Source organism: Macrotis lagotis, chromosome 4, assembly GCF_037893015.1.
Source record: "Macrotis lagotis isolate mMagLag1 chromosome 4, bilby.v1.9.chrom.fasta, whole genome shotgun sequence".
In the NCBI taxonomy this organism is placed as follows: Eukaryota; Metazoa; Chordata; class Mammalia; order Peramelemorphia; family Peramelidae; genus Macrotis; species Macrotis lagotis.
In genome coordinates this window covers 161,303,487-161,325,693 of record NC_133661.1, presented here as the reverse complement: position 1 = coordinate 161,325,693, position 22,207 = coordinate 161,303,487, and the positions used below count along the sequence as shown (strand labels likewise).

Sequence of the window (22,207 nt, the reverse complement as noted above, 5' to 3'; positions counted from 1 at the left end):
GTTATTATTAAGAAATATCCCTTGAAGGGCAAATGGTGGCACAGTGGATAGAGCACCAGCCCTGGAGTCAGGAGTACCTGAATACAAATCTGGCATCAGATACTTAATAATTGCCTAGCTGTATGACCTTGGCCAAGTTTATTTAACCCCAGTGCCTTGCTAAAACCAAAAAAGAAGTATCCCTTGCAACTCCTGGGAAAGATAGGTATGAATTATTAGTAGAACTATAACATCACCAACAAAATATAGCATATGTATTTATATGAACACCAAAGAATTACTTCATTACAAACAGAAGATAGTGTGTTTTGTAAAAAATGCTTTACCAAGTTGTTTGAATTTGTTAGGATTCTGAAATAGTTCTTTCTTACTGATGTACCATGTTCCTCTTTAGATAGCTATTTTGATAATTGCTAAAAATTAATTACTTAAAATAATTGTAAAAGAGTACAACTTTACATCATTCGATCTATGTACATTATACTTGGTTGTTTCCTTTTAATATTTTCCTATACATTTTTTCAAACAGAAAATATATCTGTCATCAAAATTATTCTAGCTCTGATCAAACTAAGAGTTTAAGTCTATTAACTGTGCTAAAAATATTCCTACCTCATTTTCCTCAATAATTGCTCCCTTTTCATATTCAGGGAGCATATGTGACCACCATTGGTATGCTCTATGATAACTCACTTGGCCTTTCTAAAATACTTCAATAATTAATGCATCAATGCCATGTTTCCACCCAGACTTCTCTTATTTGTTATAGACCATTGGCTCCTGGAAAGCTTTGAATTACTCATAAAATCAATGACTTTAAAAGTTAGAATGGATCTCAGAGGGCATTCATTATAGCTGACCAAGAATCTGGTTTATGACATTATTAATAAGTGGTCATCTTACCCCCATTGAAGACCTTCAGTCTTTAAGAGGGACTGCCACGATACCAGGCAGCCCATTTCACTTTTAGATTGCTCCTTTTGTTAAGTTTTCCTTACCTCTGGCCTAAATCTGCTTTTCTGCAACTTCTTCTTATATGTCCAAGTTCTATTACCTAAGCCTCAGCATAAAAATTCTTAATTTTTTTTCACATGATAACCTTTCAAAATATACAGATAGAGTATTGTATTCTCTATAAGTCTTCTCTCCTCTAAGCTAAACATAACTAGTTGGACACATATTTAACATATTTTCCAGTACTCGTCATGCTGATTGCCCTCTTCTGATATATTTTAACTTACAAAGGTCATCCTGAACACAGAAATGTTGGTGTCATATGACTGGGACAAAGTAGTGAAACTACTTACCTCCTTTGTTCTACAAACTATGCTTCTCTAAAGAAAATGTAGGATTAGTTGTTGTTTTCTGGCCATCATGGAATAGTTTATATATTTTATTTTCCATTATAATCATAATATCTTTTCTATACAAATTACTGCCCAGCATGCTTCTATCCCCCCAAGTTGATTTTTTGAACCCAAGTATAAGATCTATATATACCGATTAAATTCCATCTCATTAGATTTGCTCATTATTCTTATTATGTTGAGATCCTTCTCAATATATTATTATTCAATATATTATAGCTATTTCTTCTGGTTTTGTGTCATCTATACATTTGAAAAGCATACAGTCTGTGCCTTTTGCACATCACTGCATCACTTTGAAATAGCACAAAATTAAGCCAAGATCCTGAGAAAAGAGTGGATAGCACTAAGTTTGAAAATGAAGGTGATATAAAAACAAATCAAAAAATTTTTAAAAGAAAAATTTTGAAAAAGTACAATTTGGATATGTTTGTTATATAACATTTTCCACTATAATTGTCTTTTATTTTTTGTTTTATTTTATTTTATTTTTTTAGATTTTTCAAGGGGGGTTAAGTGGCTTGCCCAAGGTCACACAGCTAGGTAATTATTATGTGTCTGAGGCTGGATTTGAACTCAGGTACTCCTGACTCCAAGACCAGTGTTCTATTCACTGCGCCACCTAGCTGCCCCCTATAATTGTCTTTTAATGATTTTTAACATATATTCTTGCTTTAGGAGAAAGCTAAAATATAAGGAGGTAAGAGGACTTGAGTTCAATTCTGACCTAGAATACTAAATAATTACCTAACTGTGGGACTTACTAATTACTAAATAATTACCCAATTGTGTGCAAGTCACTTAACCCCACTGACTTACAAAACACAAAACCAAAAAAGAGATTTGAACAAGATAAATTGCTTTCTCCCATTAATTTCCTGTAGGAATCCTAGACTGCATCCATATCAACCTATTCACACACTCTTCCAAACAAACCAAGTGTATTACCACCTATTAGAGCAAAAATAATATTTTTCTCTTTGCTAGAAAAATATATTCCTTTCCTCTCCATTTAAGTTCTTCTCATCTTTTAAGGCCCAGTCCAAATTCCAGTTCTATGAGACCTCTGACCTACCCCAACCACCCCAGCTCTCTTTCTCTAAAATAACATAATACACGGGGCAGCTAGATGGTGTAGTGGATAAAGCACCAGCCCTGGAGTCAGGAGTACCTGGGTTCAAATCCAGTTTTAGACACTTAATAATTACCTAGCCTTGGGCAAGCCACTTAACCCTGTTTGCCTTGCAAAAAAAAAAAACCCTAAAAAAAAATAAAATAATACTTACTAGTACATTCACTCATTTTGTGATTAGTATGGACTATTCTGTTTAAGTCTTTTTATTCATCCTTCCTATTTCCATGCCTAAATTGTGATGTTCACCACTAACAAGGAACCCATCTCAAACTCTTCTGTATTTTTTTTTATTTTTGCAAGGCAATGGGATTAAGTGGCTTGCCCAGGGTCATACAGCTAGGTAATTATTAAGTGACTGAGACCGGATTTGAACTCAGGTCTTCCTGACTCCAGGGACAGTGCTCTATTCACTGTGCCACCTAACTGCCCCCTCCTCTGTATTATCAAGGCCTAGGATAGTGTTTCACACATAACAGGCTCATACATATTTATAGTAATGATGATTAGTCAACAACCCAATAGTGACATGGACAGAATTGGAACTTGAACAAACCTCGAATATCTAGATGTTCAACACAGCTTTCCTTTCACCATACCACACTACCTCATCATGTTTCTCTCAAATCTTTCCAATTTAATCTCTCATCACTACTGTTGGCATCTGAATCTTTTCTTGGAGTTAAAAATCTTATAAGCCATGTTTCATCTGAAAGAACTACTCATTTGGCTGAGCTCCTCATTTAAAGCCTTAGAGCAAGCCTTTTGCCCTAACTACTGCAGCAAAACCTCAACCCTCACTTATTTGTTTTTCATTCACTGAACCCCAAAGTCCTTCCAGCTTCCCCTTAAAGAAAACCTTCCTTCCATAGACTCCCTCTTTTTTCCTCATGACAAAAAACAAAAATAAAACAAAATAATAGAAAGAAAGCAGCATGATCCCCCTTCAATTATGCCAATTAAGAAATTATTCTTTATAACTAGATTTCTTTATCACTTACCCCTCTTTCGTGTACTTAATGAACACGAAAAAAGAAACTAATTTTTTTCCTCAAACTAATTAAAATTGATAGAATCATTTTATGTTTTTATTTTATTTTATTTAGTTTTTACAAGGCAATGGGGTTAAGTGACTTGCTCAAGGCCACATAACTAGGTAATTATTAAGTGTCTGAGGTGGGATTTGAACTCAGGTACTCTTGACTCCAGGGCTGGTGCTCTATCCACTTTGCCACCTAGACACCCCTGACAGAACCATTTTAAAACAATTCAAAACATATTTGCTCAGTCACTAGTTATTTATTTTTATTTATCTATTTTCTCCCATTATATAAGAAATTTCTCAAGGATAGTTTATTCAATTTTCTTTGTAACTTGCCAAAGTATTTCACAAAGGAAGGACTGGAACCCCTGGCTCTTTTTCCACTACAATATAGTATTAGATCAACAAATCATTTTGAATAATTAAGGTTAAGACTACATAGACTAAAAGAAATGAAAAGGTTAGGCAGTTATAAACAATTAGTAGAATATTTATTGAATACCTATTATGTAACATGAATTGTTTGAAGCTTTACATATTTGAGAGATGGAAGAGAAAAGAGTTATAAGACAAAATCATTGACCTCAAGGAACTAAAAATCTGTGAGGGTAGAGGGCCCTATGTAATTTTATCAGAATTGTGATATCAGTGTAGAATCTGCCAGTGAGGAAATTCTTTTGCCAATGCAGCCTGGGAATTGAAATTTATAGTGTTAGAGATTTGCTTGGGGTCACTGAGAGGATAAGCAATTGATTTATTAGGAATTACATGGTAAGGAGGTTTCAGAGGTGGGACATGAAGTCAGTAAGATAATGATTCACAATCTGGATACTGTACATACACACACATATACACACAGACACACACACAAACACACACACACACACAAACACACACACACCTACCTATTTATCTGCATATATGTATATATAGCCTAGGCAGCTAGGTGGTACACTGGATAGAGCACTGACCTGAGTTCAAATGCAGACTCAGTCACTTGACACTTATTAGCTATGTAACCTTGGACAAGTCACTGCCTCACATCCAGTGCTAATTCCAGTCATCCTGATTCATATCTGGTCCCTGGACCCAGATGGTTCTGGAGGAGAAAGTAAAGTGGTGACTTGGTACAGCTCCCTACCCCCCAACTCAAATCCAGTTCATGTACTTGTCATGGAATCACCTCCCTCATGTCTTGGTCTTCTTTGAGAACAAAGGACAAACATTATTATTTATGTATATATAACCTAGAAAATTACCTTGATGTAGCCTATATATGCAAATAGATGTGTTTAGACACATGTATATGTATACATACATACACACACACATATATATATATATGTTTGTCTCTGTATGTGTATGTTGTGTATGTGTATATGTGTGTAATCAAAGCAAGTAGAGGGAGAGGTTGTATCCAAAAAAAAAAATCTGAGAAGCCTCAAGTGAGAGGAGAGATCTGAACCAGTTATTGAGCTTAGAGTGGGATTTTGATCTCTTAAGATGGGTAGGAATTGTCCAAATATAGTAAAGCATACTCAAGAAACACTTAGTAGATCATTTTGGTTAGAAAGGAAGATCTTTGTAGAAGGGAAAAGGTAGAGTCCATATTTTGCAGGACCCTTGATCATCACATGTGGAGGTATTTGATCTTTATCCCATAGGGAAGGAGAATCAGCAAAAGTTTCTGAGTCAAAGAGTAAGAAAAAGACAATCATTTTTAGGAAGATTAATTAGGTAGTTAATGCAGGACTAAAAACCTACTTCCGAGGGTAATGGAGTTTGGAAAGAGTTTTCTGACCTGAATAATTCAGAGTGATTGTTTCACTTGATCAAGTTCACTAGGTAATTGCTTGGCTTGCCACTTCATATAACCTAAGTAATTTTCTTTTCCTTTATCAACTACAGTTTCAATTACTATGTTATTTAGTCAGGTTTGGAATTTGCCTTTCATGCAGTAATCTCATTAAGACAAAACAAACTTCATTTACTAATTTTTCCCCTCTCTCTGGTTCTATAGGCTACGCCCATTGGCAAGGGTCATGTAGAACAAGAATATTTTAAAATAACTAGAATAAAAACAAGAAGCCAAACTTATATACTAAGTACTTACTGATAACCACCACTCTTGTTTCTTTCTAAATGCAGGAACTAGTCTTTAAGGTGGCACTTAAATGATGAGAAACCTAGCTCTAACTAGGTTAAGAACTTGTGTTGGGTAAATGAAGAGGATAATGGCTCCTATAACCCCAACCTCAGAAGATCACAGGAGATGTGCAGAGACAGTAGACAGAAAGAACAGGGAAGATTCAAGTTTATGATGACAAGGTACTTCTCCTTATTTATACTTCTCCTTCTGCTTCTTCATAGTTTTGGTCTACGTTCATGTTAAAAGGTTGGTTTCCTCTAATAATCTTTCTTCTATTTCTTATGACTCTTAGGACTATAAACTTACAATCAATGATGAGGATTTACTATAATTATGATAGCTTATTATAGCCTATATTATAAAGTCAAATATATCACCCAGTTTTCTTCCAAAATTCTCTAAGATGGGGGGAGGAACTATATCACCATATTCACTTGGACATTTAGTGTTTTCCAGTTTTAAGGGAAAGGATCGTTTTTCATTGACTTACGAACTTTGACAATGAAAAATAAATTATTGGCTGTATATAGACCTGGAAATCTGATGATAGGACCAGGCTTTGTAACTTGAGAAATTAACAGACTCCCTATTAGAAGAGATTACAATCATAATAGAAGAGCAGCTAAGTGGTGCAGTAGATAATGAACTAGACCTGGAGTCAAAAAGACTTATCTTCCCAAGTTCAAATCTGATCTCTGGCACATAGTAGCTATATGATCTTGGGCAAATCACTTAACTTTTTTGCCTCAAGTTTCCTCATCTGTAAAATGAGCTGGAAAAGAAAATGGCAAACCACTCCAGTATTTTTGTCAAGAAATTCCAAATGGGGCCATATAAAGTCAAACACGACTGAAACAACTGAATACCAAATCATAATATATCCCATCCAAAAACCATTTAAAACCCCATGTAAATAAAAGTACTATTTTAAAACACTACATTATTATGATAATAGCATTTCTGAAGAAGTTAAAATTAAAATCGCACTTGATTTGTAAAGTCTTCAAGGATAGAAACTGTTTCATCTTTCTTATTGTATCCCACAATGCCTAGCACTTCATCTATGATTTTGAAGAACTGAATAATCTCTCAATATAGGTAGAGGGGCAGCTAGGTGGCACAAAAGATAGAGCACCAACCCTAGAGTCAGGAGGACCTGAGCTCAAATCTAGCCTCAGACATTTAATAATTACTTAGCTGTGTGACCTTGGATAAGTCACTTAACCCCACTGCCTTGCAAAAACCAAAAATAAAAAAAACAATATAGGTGAAGAGTTATCAATCTTTTTGTAACAGTATGTGACTATACTAGAATAATAATAATAACAGAATTTTTGATACTGTTTAATCAATGAATTGTTTGAATAGTCTATTTTAAAAAGTCAATACTATGTAAAAAAATTAAACTTATAAAAACACATTATGGGGAGCAATATCTCATAATGCAAAAATACTATTTTCATTAAACAAAAGTTGCTATACATTTCTTTTTGACAGTGTACTTCCTTAGTGAATTTAAACCATTTAATTTACAAAAATTTGATTAATATATTTTTGCAAAAAAATCCCAAACCTCATTTCTTCTAAAAACAACAAGCAGTTATTAAGCATTCCTGAGGAAGAGGGAGGGGGAGAGGGGAACTTTACTAAGAACTGAAGACAAAGATAAAATTTAAACAAGCCAAGACTCAAGGTATTTATATTCTAATGCTAAAACTTCATTTCCTAAACAAATCTGTTATCAAGACCTTTAGGGTTTGCAATATATTGGTGGAACTTCAAACTGTTGTTCTAGAGAATCTGGTTGTATGGTATCCCAGGATTGGGGGAGTTTTAAAAAAATTTTAAACTATTGCCTGTAATAAGTATATTATAGATAATGTAATGTAGATAGAAACTAAACTTATTTCATTGAAATAGGAAGGTCTCAGATAAAGAAATTTCCTCTCAAAGTTCACCTTTTGTGAAACTTCCAATCTTGGAGACTTATTTAAAGGGAGGTATCTTCAGGTTCTGATCCCAGAGCTTTCTGGCTCTAAGGCCACTCTCTTAACAATTAAACAATGTTGTCTCTTTAATTAGAGGCAAAATTTAAATGGCCTCCAAAACCATCATGCAGAATATGTTTAAGAAACACTGGTATAAAATGGTCAAAGAATATGCTATGGCAATTTATAGATGAGGAAATCAAAGTGATCCATAGTCATATGAACAATTGCTCTAAATCACTACTTATTAGAGAAATGCAAATTAAAGCATCTCTGAGGTACCACCTCACACCTCTCAGACTGGCCAATATGACCAGAAAGGAAAATGATCAATGTTGGAAGGGATGTAGGAAATCTGGGACACTAAGATATTGTTGTGGAGCTGTGGACTCATCCAACCTTTCTAGAGAGAAGTTTGGAATTATGCCCAAAGGGCAACAAAAATGTGCACACCCTTTGATCCAGCAATACCACTACTGGGTCTATACCCTGAAGAGATGATGAAAAAGGGTAAAAACATCACTTGTACAAAAATATTCATAGCAGCCCTTTTTGTGGTAGCAAAGAATTGGAAATTAAGTGAATGTTCTTCAATTGGGGAATGGCCTATCAAACTGTGTCATGGAACACTATTATTCTATTAGAAACCAGGAGGGATGGAAATTCAGGGAAGCATGGAAGGATTTGCATGAATTGATGCTGAGCAAGATGAGCAGAGCCAGAAAAACACTGTACTCCCTAACAGCAACATTGGGGTGATGATCAACCTTGATGGACTTGTTCATTCCATCAGAGCAACAATCAGGGACAATTTTGAGCTATCTGCAATGAAGAATACCATCTGTATCCAGAGAAAGAAATGTGGAGTTTGAACAAAGACCAAAAACATTACCTTCAATTTTGGAAAAAAAATTCCATTATCTCATTATGTAATTTTGCTATTTCTTATACTTTATTTTTCTTCCTTAAGGATATGATTTCTCCCTCATCACATTCAACTTAGATCAATGTATTCCCATGGAAATAATGTAAAGACTAACAGAATGCCTTCTGTGGGGGGTGGGGGGGAAGGAAGCAAGAATAGGGAATTGTAAAACTCAAAAAACTTTCTTAAAAAAACACTGATATAAAGTAATGATGACTTATATTACTTAAGATATTCACTACCTCATTCTAAACCAACTAGATTTTTTAAAAAATGTTATTTTTTAAATCAAATTAAAAGCCTCTACTGTCTTTTCTGCATACATCACCTTCTGCTATATGGAGAATGGCACAATACTGCTTTATCTCCAGTTGCTTCTGTTCAAAAAAAAATCCATCATCATTTGGTATGCATATTTTATCTTTAATCAGTAACCCTGTTTTTGAAAAAGTTAACATTAAATTTTCAGGGTTGTCATTTCCAAGTCCTGTGCCAGAATGGAATTACCATATGAAATGACAATTTCAGTAGCCTTAATATTTAGGTTGTATCAGAAACTTCTCTGTATCCTCAGTACTTGGTCCATTTAAGGATACCTGGCATCCTCATATGTGCTTGTTGAACTGTTGAACTGAAGCAAAGGGTTTAGAAATCAAGAAGAAAGAACAAAGGGAAGAACTGGGGGTGATAACCTCCTTGTAAAAGGGGGGAAAGGCAGAAGAGAATGCAAATGAAGCCCACAATGCTTAGGGGGCTACCCTCTGAGGGTGGTCTGTTCTTCAGGAGTCACTCTGTGGGTCACCAGTTACTTTGACCCCTCAACACTGCCTGCCTGTAGCTAAAATCTTTGAAGGTAGTAGACAATGGAAATGGAGCTTCTTTAGAAACTAGTGGTCATTTCTAGGAGTCAAAGGACTTTGGCTGTCAAAGGTTGGGAGTTTCAACATAATCTGAACAAAAAGAGGACTAAAGGAGGCATGAGAGCTGATGTCAAATATTTACAGGGCTGTCAAACAAGAGTAGTGATATATTTATTACTACTCACTCCAAAAAGCAGAATTAAAATTCAAATTAACTCAGCATTAAGTGTCTAATATGCACAAGTATTAGAGAAAAAAAGTCAAGAAATAATGTTATAAACTTTACAATGTCCAAAAAATGCCATGGTGACCTCATAAAGGGAGGAGTTCTATGTTATGAGAAACAGTCTGGAAGAAGTTGGATGGGGCAGCTAGGTGCACAGTGGATAGAGCACCAGCTTTGGAGTCAGGAGGACCTAAGTTCAAATCCATCCTCAGACACTTAATTGCCTAGCTGAGTGATCTTGGGCAAGTTACTTAACCCTATTGCCTTAAATAAATAAAAAAGAAAAACAGAAGTTAGATGTCAATGTTGCTGAAGGGACATTTATATTGGTATCTGGACTCTTCAAATAATTTTCTATTGTTTAAATGTTTTATGTACATGAGTGTGTCTTCTTTTCAGTAAGATGCTAAAGCAAGAAACATGTGTCAAACTTCTCTATGAGATAAAGTTGAACAGTGGAAATCCTAAATTTGGAGTCAGAGGACCTAATTTTGAATCTTCCCTCTGATCTTTACTACTTGTGTGATCTTGGGCTACTCACCAAGCTCTGATTAATTTCCTCATCTGTAAAATGGGGGTGGGGAGGGAGTTAGATTAGATGGCCTCTGTGGTCCCTTCCAGCTCTAAATTTATGTCTACTCTCCACCCACCCTTAGCACTTAGCTTTTACTAAAACTTCACAAAGATAACTGTTGAATAAACATATGATTAAATGTTTGTTTTACATTTTTTTAAGTCTTAGGGACTATGGCAGGGTAATATGGATATCAAGGTATGATCCTGATCAAGATCAAAGGATTTCATGGAATTGTGGGTAGAAAGCAGAGTAAAATGTTAAACGTTCAAACAGAAAGGTTAGTCACCAGCAGAAAGGGAAGCACCTGGAAGTCAAACAACCAAATCACATTTGACTATGCTCTCAGTCATACCACGTAGTGATTTTCGGATCTATCTTTCTAAGTTCTCTGCTAATTATTTTCTGACAATAGAAAATGGATACAGATTTTCACTATGACAACTTTTCTTTTACAATATTATACTCTTCCTAGCCTTAACCAATAGTAAAGACACATTTGAAGGCTAAACTATATATCATTGTCTAAATGTTGACTTGAGACCAAAACAAGTAATGTAGAAAAAAAAATCACAAACCATTTGGATTATGTCAAAATAAAAAATTCCAAAGATTAATTAAAGTTTTACCTCAAGTTTTTCTGTATAAAAGTCTCTTGTGGTATAATTCAGTGTAGCTCGATTTGTATTTTCTCCACAAATTCTTTTACTATCAGTACCTTCTTCACTGACACTCCCAGATTTTTTCCCTTTTCCTTCTAGCAGATACCGGAATTGCTTCTTCCTAAAGAAAGAAAAGAGATGCTGACACACTGAATTAAAAATTTCTACTGTTTTTCTTCTCCTCTTCCAATAAATACATTTGTTTTTTTTCTGAACATTAGCTTTATGAAATTGAGTTTGCTAAATTTTGAAGGTTTAAGACAGGTATAAAGTACCCTAATCTTTGTCTGGTTAACTCAATGGAGTTATTTTATGGGAAAGCTGCAAATCATACCATAAACATAGTTTTCACTGATTTGGCAAATAAGACTTTTCTAAAATGAAAAAATGTCAGTCTAGTGAATCAAATTGCCTTACATTAAAAAATCCTTTGCAGAACTATAGTAAGGTTAACAAGTACTATCTAAAACATTTGTTAATAAATACTTTATCACGAATAAACACAGCACTTTATCTTTTGACAATCAAGGCGAGATAGTGCTCAATCCACAATTATGAATAAACCACAAAAACAGTAGTCTGGCATAATGAAAGCAGACAAACTTTGGCAGGAATAAAACATACAACATAGAAGGTAAGTAGATTTCCAAGTGAAAAAAGGAAATAACTGAAGGAGGAAGACGCAGGGAAGTAGAAAGTGCCTACATCTGAAATCAGGAATCACTCAAACTTGAAATTTGCTGGTTAATACCCATGTGCCCTGAGGCAAACCACAGCTTCTGAGCCTCAGCTTCCTCATCTATAAAACTGGGGAAGAGGGAGCAAATAAAGTCAGATAGTCTCTAAAGTTCTTTCCAACTCAAACCTGGATTCATATTGGTGGCTGCTCCAATGAACTAAGTAGGAATTCAGCCTGAATAGTGACCTAAGTTACAGGACTCTCTCTATTAGTGGCAGCTCAGGATCCTAGATGAAGACAGCCTTCCAAAAAGGAAGAACAGGATCCTACCTTTAACATAGCAGACTACAGGGGCTTGTCCAAGTCACTTTCCTTTGTAGAAGTTAATTTACACTGGAAGACAAAGTTTCACTGGGGACTCAGAACAAGGGCTTCTTGAGAGCAGGGGCAGTTTCAGTTCTTTCTTTTTGGCCCAGAACTTAGCATCCTTCCTGGCTCAAAGCACTTAACAAATATTTGCTAAGTAATTAATTGATAAATTATATTTGATGAAATTAGAGAACAGGTTCAAAAAGAGAAAGATGGGAGATGTTATTTCTTTCAATAATATCTATTAGGGTTATTATAAAGAAAGTACTCTGCAAGTCTTAAAGTATAATGCAATTAACCAACAATTATGAAACTCATGATGATGATGATGATGATGATGATGATGATGATGTTTGTCCTTCATTCTCAAAGAAGTCCTCCACATAAGGGAGTTGATGGCATGACAGGCAGATCAATTGGATTTGAATGAGGGGGGCGCTGTACTAAGTCACCAGCTTCACTTTCTCCTCTGGAGCCATTTAAGTTCAATGAATCAGAACTAGAGATGGTACTGGATGTGAGGCAATCAGGGTAAAGTGACTTGCCCAAGGTCACATAGTATCAAACGTCTGAGGCTATAGTTGAACTCAGGTCCTTCTAATTTCCGGGCTGGTGCTCTATCCACTGCATCATCTACTCCATATTAGATAAACAAAATAAAACAAAGTCTCTACCCTATCCCTATGTTCTCTTAACCCTAAAAGGTCTCATCAGAAGGATGGGTCAGGAACCTACATCAGTTCCCATCTGACATGACTGCTCTGCAGATTTAAGCAGTCATAGCACATTGTCTCTAAATAGAAAAATTCTGCAATATGGAAAACCATTTCTGCAGGGTAAGATTCTGGAAGGGCAAATACATAAGCTTAAGTCCCAGTATTTGAAGGTGGCATTATGTCAGCACACAAGTACCCTTATCAGACCAAGGCAAATTTGAAAGACAGAATTAAGGTATGAATGCTTTTTAAGATTGCTACAGGACAGCAGGTCTTTACTTTGCTATTGAAATAAAAAAACTGATGGTCACCTGACATCCCCCAGCAGTGAAAGCAGCCGATACTGTGGTAATTCAGAAGATGCTACATGTGCTAGAATTCCAAAAAGCCTTTCAGCCATTATCATGTCATTCTGTGTCACCTGAGGGAAAAGGACAAAAAAAGTCCAAATTAGCATATCGCCCATTTTAGACATTACTAACAGAACTCCAAAGAATAAGTTGAATGAGCTCTTTCTTTAAATTTAGAAGAGGGCAGCTATGTGGTGCAGTGGATTGAGCACTGGCCCTGTGGTTGAGGACCCGAGTTCAAATTCAACCTCAGATATTGAATAATTGTCTAGCTGGATGACCTTGGGCAAGTCACAAACCCCATTGCCTTAAATAAATTAAAAAAAAAAAACAACTCAGGAGAGCTCAGCAACAAGTTCTTTGCAAGATATTGGTAGATGCATCTCCCTTTGGTCATACTCCTTACTGCAACAAAATCCTCTCCAGCATTTAGGCTTGTAGTTTGGTATTGACAGAAGGTAAGAAGTCTGGAAACTATTTCTGGGGTATCTGAAATTCTTAATAAGAAAATTTTGAACATAAACATAGATTTTAGAGAGCATAACAAGCTGAGTGGAAATTTCCAAGCAATATTAAAATTAATTCATTTTAATGATGTGTCAAAAGGTCAATTAAGGAATTACTCATACCTTTCCCTACAAGGTATTTCTTTTATTAGTTCCCAGGAAAAAATACTTAGGGAAGAAATCTTCCTTCCACTTTAGAGTTATTATATACAATTTTAGTTTCCATTTAGCCCTTTTTCAATCCTCTTCAAATATTAAATTATTTACAGTTCATAGGAATTATTTCCTATATTTACTCTAGAATTATTGTAACCTAGATTTGAGGGTATAATTTGGATTAGTGTATTTTCTTCATATAAAACAGTATTAATTGCAAATAATTTTTATATGAAGGAAAATATACTAATATTTTACTAAAGTTTTTATTTTAAACATTTACTCACCATAATAAATCAATAAAATGTGTTTATTAATAAGGCAAAATAAATTTTTAAAAATACTTACTATGCAATAATCACTATGCTAAGCACTAAGAATACGAAGACTAAAGGAAAATAATTCCTGCCCTTAAGGTATTTACATTCTAATGAAGGAAAACAATGTATATAGATGTAAATAAATATTTAATAAAATAAAAAGTTGGAGAAGGAAGACACAAGAAGCTGGCAGAAGGGAAAAGACCAAAAAAGACTTCATGAAGAAGGTGGTGCTTGAACTAAATCTTGAAAGAAACCATGGAATCCAATAAGTAGTGTCAAAGAGAGAATGCACTCTGGGTAAGGGGGTCATCCAAGGCAAAGACACAGGGATAAATGATGAAGTCCCATGTGCAAAATAAATCATGAGCTTTGATCCCAAAGAGCATATTACCTACAAATAAGCATATCACATTTAACTAGTCATTAAATTTTTTACAATATTGCTAACTTCATATCAGAAAAATAAGTGGCATTAATGTTTAATATTTACTTTGAGCCAATATTATTTGCAAAGCTGGCTTAATACTCAAAACTTTTTGAGTGATGTGATTTTTGTTATTTTAAATTATAAAGTGAAATTAACATTCTCCAACTGATTATTCCATCTCAATATTTTTTAATGACTTCTTTTTATTTTTTCTCAACTTTCAATTTTATAAGATTTTGAGTTCTAATTTTTTTTCTACCTCCTCCCTCCCCAAGATGGCAAGCAATCTGATATAGGTTATACATGTATAATCATCTTACACATATTTTCACATTCATGATTTTTGTTTAGAAATTACATTCATACTATTACTCACAAATGATATAGTTTAGTTACCTCAGTTCCATTTATTTTCTGCATGCTAAAATGGCTCAGTCTAAATAGCACATAGTATTTCCAGAGTGTAAAATTGACAACTGGATTTCCCTGAGGATCGATTGTCAACTGGTCAATGCGACGAAGCTGTGCCAGTGCATTAAATTGCTGCAGCATAACAAGATTTGTCTCCTTAAACTTAAGGTGCTATAAAATAAAAATACAAATGTAAATGATATTAAGTTTAAACACTAAAATGAGCAAATGTAGAATTTCATGGTTCATTTTTGTCATTGTGGTCTACCTATTTAGGTAAGGTTAATCAGTATTCAAATAGATAAACACTCAAGAATTTATTTATTTTTAGCAGATTTAATATGCCCACTTCTAAACAAAATGGGAAAATATTTCCTACCTGCAAAACAAGCCTACTTAGGAATAACTTATCCAAATACAGGCTAACCCAAATTAGCTTTATGATCCCTTCCATGATTTTGTAATCTAAAAAAACTACATAAACTTCAAGAATTCTGGGTCTTGGTTTCATTTGTAGCAATCCAAATCTTTGAATGAAATACATAATGAAGTTTTCAAAAAACTTTATACAGAATTTTCAACTGATAGCTATAAGGCAGAAAAGATAAAATTGGTTCCCCCAGAAAAAGTTAGAAGAACTGGGATGACTACACAATAGTGTTGTATCTGTAAGTTTAGAACTCCATTCACTAGCATATAGAGCTTTCATTTCAAGCCTTTTTTATGGATGATTATTAAAAAATACTGAACAGGGAAACATAAAAGGGACAGATGAAGGAAATCAACTAAGTTATATAAATAAAATACTTTAATAAAATTTTCATTAAATGAGTCATAAAATAATAACTTAAAAATATAGATAACTAATATAAAAATTAGTCTTACTAAATTTTCAAATAGCATGATATATAAATGCATGGACCATATTAGATACAATAAATAAACATACATAAACTCTCTACTATGTGAGTAGGTCTTTACAATGAATGAATTCCCAATAGAAAAAGAAAACCACAAGCCCATTTTGAATCTTAATTTATAATCCTGGCTTTAGAAAACTTCATTATTGTAATAAATTTACTAGACAGAAGCTGTAGGAAATAAAAGGGTTTAAACTAAGGTTTGACCCAACCACACTTGAGATTTGAGTAAGAATTATCCAATAATAAAGTTTACCAAAGAATTAGGAAATTTAATCTTCAATTTGGGGAGTACTTGGACTATCTCATCAAATTCTATGAAAGTGAAGGAGACTGTTGTAACCAGTCCTGCTGTCTGAACACTCCAGTTCCGATCCAGTGATTCTAAAGCTCCAGAGCCATACAAGAAAAGTGTATCTCCATCCACTTCCACAAGGTGATTTTCAATGACAGCAAGACCTTGTAAAGCAGTAGTTATCACAGGGTCAAGAGATCTGGCAAAAGACAAATACAATTTTAAATCTCAGTTTTTTTTAATGGCAAAGTATATAACAATATGAAGACTTAATCATCATCATTTCCCTGTAATTTTAAAAGTTTTTTTTTTATTTCAGTAAATAGAATGAAACAAAATGTACCACTGGCTAGTGTTCATTACTATGTGTGAAAGATAAATAACTTTCTAAATTTTTCCAATTCAAAGAAAGAACATAGTAATTCAGAAAGTCCTTCCAATCACAATTATTCATTACATCTAATTAAAATGATTTACATCCTACTCAGTTTATTTTTTTAAAGGACACTAGCTATACAGTGTCAAGTATATGGTTGGTTGGATCTTGTCCTTTTGTTATTGAAGAAAACCAAAATGAAATCACCATGTTTGAGACAAATTATAGTGACTGATCAGATCAATACAAACTCAGAATGTCCAATCCACAGGTTGGGCACAAATGGTTCATGTGAACACCTGGGTGGGTACTTTAAACTTACATATGTCACATTTCCTTGGAGCTACTTCAATTCTGCCTTCCTCATAGAGTGCAGCACCCTTACTCATGAGGGCACACCATGCCGGGTGGTCCTGTGCCAGTGTCTCCCATGTTATACAATCAATTCTAAAGTTCTTTAATGAGATCTTCAGGGTGTCTTTGTATTCGTCTTCTGATCCCCTTGTGAGTGCTTACCCTGTGTGAGTTCTCCATAAAATAATTGTTTTGGCAAGTGTACCTCTGGCATTCTAACAACATATCCATCCCATTGTAGTTGTTCTCTCTTTAGTTGTGTTGAAATGCAAGGCAGTTTAGATCAAGAAAGGACCACAGGGTCGTCTGGTATCTTCTCCTGCCATGTGATCTTCAGAATCTTCCTAAGACAATTTAAATGGAAGCAATTCAGTTTCCTGACATGGCATGACTAGACTGTCCAGGTTTCACAGACATATAGCAAGGAGCACCTGTGTTTTCTTGGTGATAATTGTTAATCCAAAATTAGCACAAGCAGCAGAGAATCAATCCATACTTTGTAGCACCTCCACTTCAGAGGCTGCATTGAGTGTACAGTCATCTGCAAACAGAAGATCATACACCAACACTCCCTCCACTTTGGTCTTGGCTTGTAAACAAGCCTTTTCAAGTTGAAGAATTTTTCCTTCAGTGTGGTAGCTGACTTGGAGGCCACGTTCATCCTCAGTTAAGGCATTTGATAACAGAGCTGAAAATATTATGCTAATAAGTATGGGAGCAAGGACACATCCTTGTTTTATTCGATTGGTAACTAGGAAATCTCAAGAGCATTGTCCACTATCCAAAACCTGGGCAAGCATGTCATCATGAATTTGACCTACAATACTGATGAACTACTTCGGGCAACCAAATTTTGACATATTTTTCCATAAGCCCTTGCAGCAACTGATGATATCAGATCTACAAATGTTGTTTACAGACCTCTGTTCTGATTCCTGGCACTTTTCCTGCAGTTGTTGGGCAGAAAACACCATGTTGACTGTTCCTCTACCCTTTCTGAAGCCACATTGGTTCTCAGGAAGGTGACCATCTTCCAGGTGAAGGACCAGACCTTTGAGAAGGACCCTGATGAGAATCTTACAAGCAGTGACTAAAAGGGAAATACCCTTGTGATTGTTTATTCCCTTTACCTTTACAGAGATGAATAATGAAAGCATCCTTGAATTCTTGGAAGATAATTTCTTCATACCATATGACCTGGAAAATTTTAGTTTTTGGATGAGCAATGGAGCCCCCCAACTTTTAGACCTCAGTTGGAATAGAATCAGCACCAGATGCTTTGCCACTTGAATTCAAAACCTCTTCTACTGTTGGAACTTCTGCCAGGGACTGATTGACTTCAACTTGATGTAAACAGGCACTGCCTTCTGCATTGATTGATGATGGTCTGTTAAGAACATTATGGAAGTGTTCAGCCCATCTTTCTAGGATTATGACCCTGTCTTCAATATGGATCCATCAGCACTGAGGTACACCATAGGTCTCTGACCCATAAAAAACCTTCAGAGCATCATAAAAGCAATAGCAGCAACATCCAGGCTACAGAGCGCCCAAGAGCAAGAAGACTTTGCCTGCCTCATCAACATAAAATGAATTTCATCTGCCTTCTTACTAAGCCAAGAGTTTCACTTGTACTTTACTTTTGATGCAATTAAATGTTGCCTTCTTAGAAATGGATGAACTATCCCTGCTGGTAAACTCTATGGAGTTCTTGTTTTTCATTTATTAGCTTTCCCCATCATTTTCATTAAACCAGTCTTGGTGTCTACAAATCAGATGAGCAAATGCAGTGCTGTACACCAGATTTCTGAAGACTTCCCACTCCTTTTCTGCTCCACTGTTGCCAGCTGTGTATTGGCTCAGTTATCCCTTCATATTAGCAACAAACTCCTCCCGCTCAGAGAGACACTCTAATCTCTTCTTTAGTAATTAATGTCAAGTATATAGAAAGGTACTAAAGAAGGAAATAGCAAACCATTCTGATACCTTTTTAAAAAAAAACCCAGGGCAGCTAGGTGGCACAGTGGATAGAGCACCGACTCTGGAGTCAGGAGTACCTGAGTTCAAATCCGACCTCAGACACTTAATAATTACCTAGCTGTGTGGCCTTGGGCAAGTCACTTAACCCCATTGCCTTGCAAAAACCTAAAAAAAAACCAAACCCATCCAAGTTCATGAATGTTGGACATGACTCAACCACAACAACATAGCACCCTTTTAAAAATACTGCTGATGGTTATAGTTTCTAAAATAGAAGACATATTTTATGTTCAAAGCAACATACATAGGGACTTTGACCAAGCTGAGTGAGAGGGAGACTTCAAGATAGGCTCTCATCTCAAAACAAAAAGAAATGAACTAAATAAAAGTAATAAAAGAAGAAAAGAAATAGAGGAACTCCTATATAAATTGAATAAATAAGCAAACAAACAAATTAATAAAGAGAAGTTCACCTTCTAAGATTATTGTAGGGCCTCATGCTCTTTGTCCAGCTTATTGACTGGACCTAGGAGTTATGGTATATATCATTTGTTCTTTGGAAGTACTTGGTTAAACATTTTTACTCTTTTGCATGTCAGAGGGCAGTGGAGAGGCATGTAATGAAGATAAGTAAGCTATAACAGATGATGAATAAGAAATGATAGCAAAGACCTGGAGTAAAGTTTATCATCAGATAAAAAAAAAAGATGAGTGGGCTTTATAAGAGGTCTGAAGCCAGAGTAAATCACCTAATCACCTATTTTGTTGGAACCAGAGCAGGAAAGATTTTGATAGGAGACTGCCTAGGAAGACAGAAAGGAAGAGACTCAGAAGCCCACCAAAGAAGGTTCATCATGAGGTCTATCCAATATTAGATAGCTGCATAGGGGGATCAAGGAGGTAAAGCAGCAATTCGTCAGAACTTGTCCTGAAGTTAGCATAATTCTCAATATCCAACTAGGGCTTATCTAGACTGTAGCAAGAAAAAAGTTACAGAGGAGCTAAGTGGCACAGTAGACAGAGCACAGGCCCTGGAGTCAGGAGGACCTGTACTCAAATCTGGCCTCAGTCACTTAATAATTACCTACCTGTGTGACCTTGGACAAGTCACTTAACCCCAATGCCTTGCAACCCCCCCCAAAAAAAAAATAAAAGAAAAGAAAAAAGTTACTACCCATGCATTATTGTGCAAAGACAAAGATTTGAGGATAGGATCCAGGCCAACACCAATGATGGGCCACCAGAGAGAAAGAGAAAGAGGTTAGAGATGGACGCAGAGTAAGGGGTTGGTTCCATTTCAAAGAAGAGCTCAGTGTCCCAGATCAAGGCTGAGGACTAGGAAAAAGAGTGAACCAGGAACAAATCATTCCATCCAGAACTGTGGCGAGGCAATAGCAGCAACATCCAGGCTACAGAGTGCCCAAGAGCAAGAAGACTTTGCCTGCCTCATCTAAGAGTATAAGAGAATACAGCCCAGTCCTAGCACAAAATTCCAATCTAAAAAAGGTTGGAGCTATCAGTGAACAAAAAAAAATTCCAAATACAATGAATAAATACTATGGCTCTTGGCTTAAAAGAAATCCAAGAGGCAAAACCATAAGAAGAGAACTACATAATTAACATAAGGAAGAAATGTAAGCAAGAGATAAAAATTAAAATTAGAAATTATAAGGAAAAATATTTAAAAGAAATAGTTTAGAACAGAAGATTAAAAATCTCTCCAAATAGTGAGTTCCCTGAAAAACAAACTGAAACCAATATAATTAAATGATTCCATTCCATAATAAGACATCAGAATAAAATCAAAAGGCTGAAAAATTAAAAGAACATGTCAGGTATCTATTTTTAAAAACCTTTGACCGGAAACAGAGCTCCAAGGAGAGATAATTTAAGAAATGTAGGATTCCCTATGAACCATGACTAAATAAAAAATGTAGGTAGCATTTAAAAAAAATAAGATATCTTATTAGATCTATTAGAACCAAAAGGAAAAGGGAAAATAAAGAGATTTCATCAGTGACCAGAAATAAACATCAAATTGAAAGCACCAAGAAATGTCATTCAAAATACAGAGCTTCCAGGTCAAGAAAGAGTTCAAGTACATAGAACTCTCAATCAGAATTCATAGATAATTATCTGCAACTACTATAAAAGAGAGAGTTAATCTTGGAATATAATCGAATTCTTGTGGTCAAAAAAAAAGTTTAAACCAAAGAACAGAATTCTACAAAATTACCTATAATCTTGCAGCAGGGAAAAGCACATTAAACAGAGGGTATTCAAGTATTCCCATTAAGGGCTGGAAAAGCACTGCTAAGTCTGTGTCTCAAGAGATTTTGAGAGAAAGAGAAAGAAAGGAGAGAGGAGAGGGAAGGAGAGTTCAGAGAAGGGCTTATTGTAAAAAAAATTTATAGCAGTTCTTTTTGTAGTGACAAACAATTGGACTTTTGGGGGGCACATATCAATTAGGGAATGGCTAAACAAGTTGCAGCATATGACTATAATGGAATAGTGTTGTGCTATAAGAAATGACAAGCAGAATCATCTCAGAAAAGCTGGGAGACTTACATGAGCTGATACAAAGTAAAGCAAGCAGAACCAGGAGAACACTGTATGTAGTAATAGCAATATTGTAAGAGGAAGAACTGTGAATGACAGTTCTTCACAGCAATAAAGCAATATAATGATCTAAGACAATCCCAAAGTATTCATGATAAAAACAAAATGATATCTGTCTCCAGAGAAAGAATTAATGTTGTCTGAATAAAGACTGAAGCATATGTTTCTTTCTTTCTAGTCTTCTTGCACAAAATGACTAATATGGCTGCACTATACAATCTATTTCAGATTTTACTGTCTCAGGGAGGAAGGAGGGAATGGAAGGACAGACTCAAAATAAAAGAAACTTTAAGAATTGTTTTTAGATAGAGCACCGGCCCTGGAGTCAGGAGTACCTGAGTTCAAATCTGGTCTCAGACACTTAATAATTACCTAGCTGTGTGGCCTTGGGCAAGCCAAGACTTAACCCCATTGCCTTGCAAAATCCTAAAAAAAATTGTTTTTATAGGATGGAGTCAAGATGGCAACATGAAGTCAGCATTTGTGGGGAAACTCCTTCCCCCAAAAACTCCAAAAGCCATCAAATTATGACTCTAGCCAAAATTTAGATGGGCAGAACCCACAGAAAGACTGAGTGATGCAATTTCCCAGTCCAAGACAACTAAGAAGTTCCACAGGAAAGATGTGAGCAGTAGCAGCACAGTGCAGCCCAGGGATCACCAGGAACATCTTGAAGGGGCGTTGAGAGAACTCTGCTGCACCAGAGTGCATACAGAGTGAGGATCACCAGCCTCAGAGCAGCCCTGAGGTGAGAACCTGGAGCAGGAATTGGGGAAGCCAGTCTGCACCTCCAGAGTACAG

General features: G+C 35.5%; 1 protein-coding gene across 9 annotated transcripts in view; it reads right to left on the bottom strand.

The window, feature by feature from the left end:
• Positions 1-22,207, bottom strand: part of LRRC49 (leucine rich repeat containing 49) — a 221,103-nt gene that overhangs the window by 3,552 nt on the left and 195,344 nt on the right. For all 9 annotated transcript variants that reach the window (XM_074234526.1, XM_074234525.1, XM_074234527.1 and 6 more), the window contains 4 exons: positions 16,039-16,276; positions 14,848-15,033; positions 13,001-13,110; positions 10,893-11,046 (listed from right to left, as the gene is read on the bottom strand). In XM_074234526.1, coding sequence (XP_074090627.1) covers positions 10,893-11,046; positions 13,001-13,110; positions 14,848-15,033; positions 16,039-16,276 — 688 coding nt within the window. The remainder of the gene's footprint in view (positions 1-10,892; positions 11,047-13,000; positions 13,111-14,847; positions 15,034-16,038; positions 16,277-22,207) is intronic.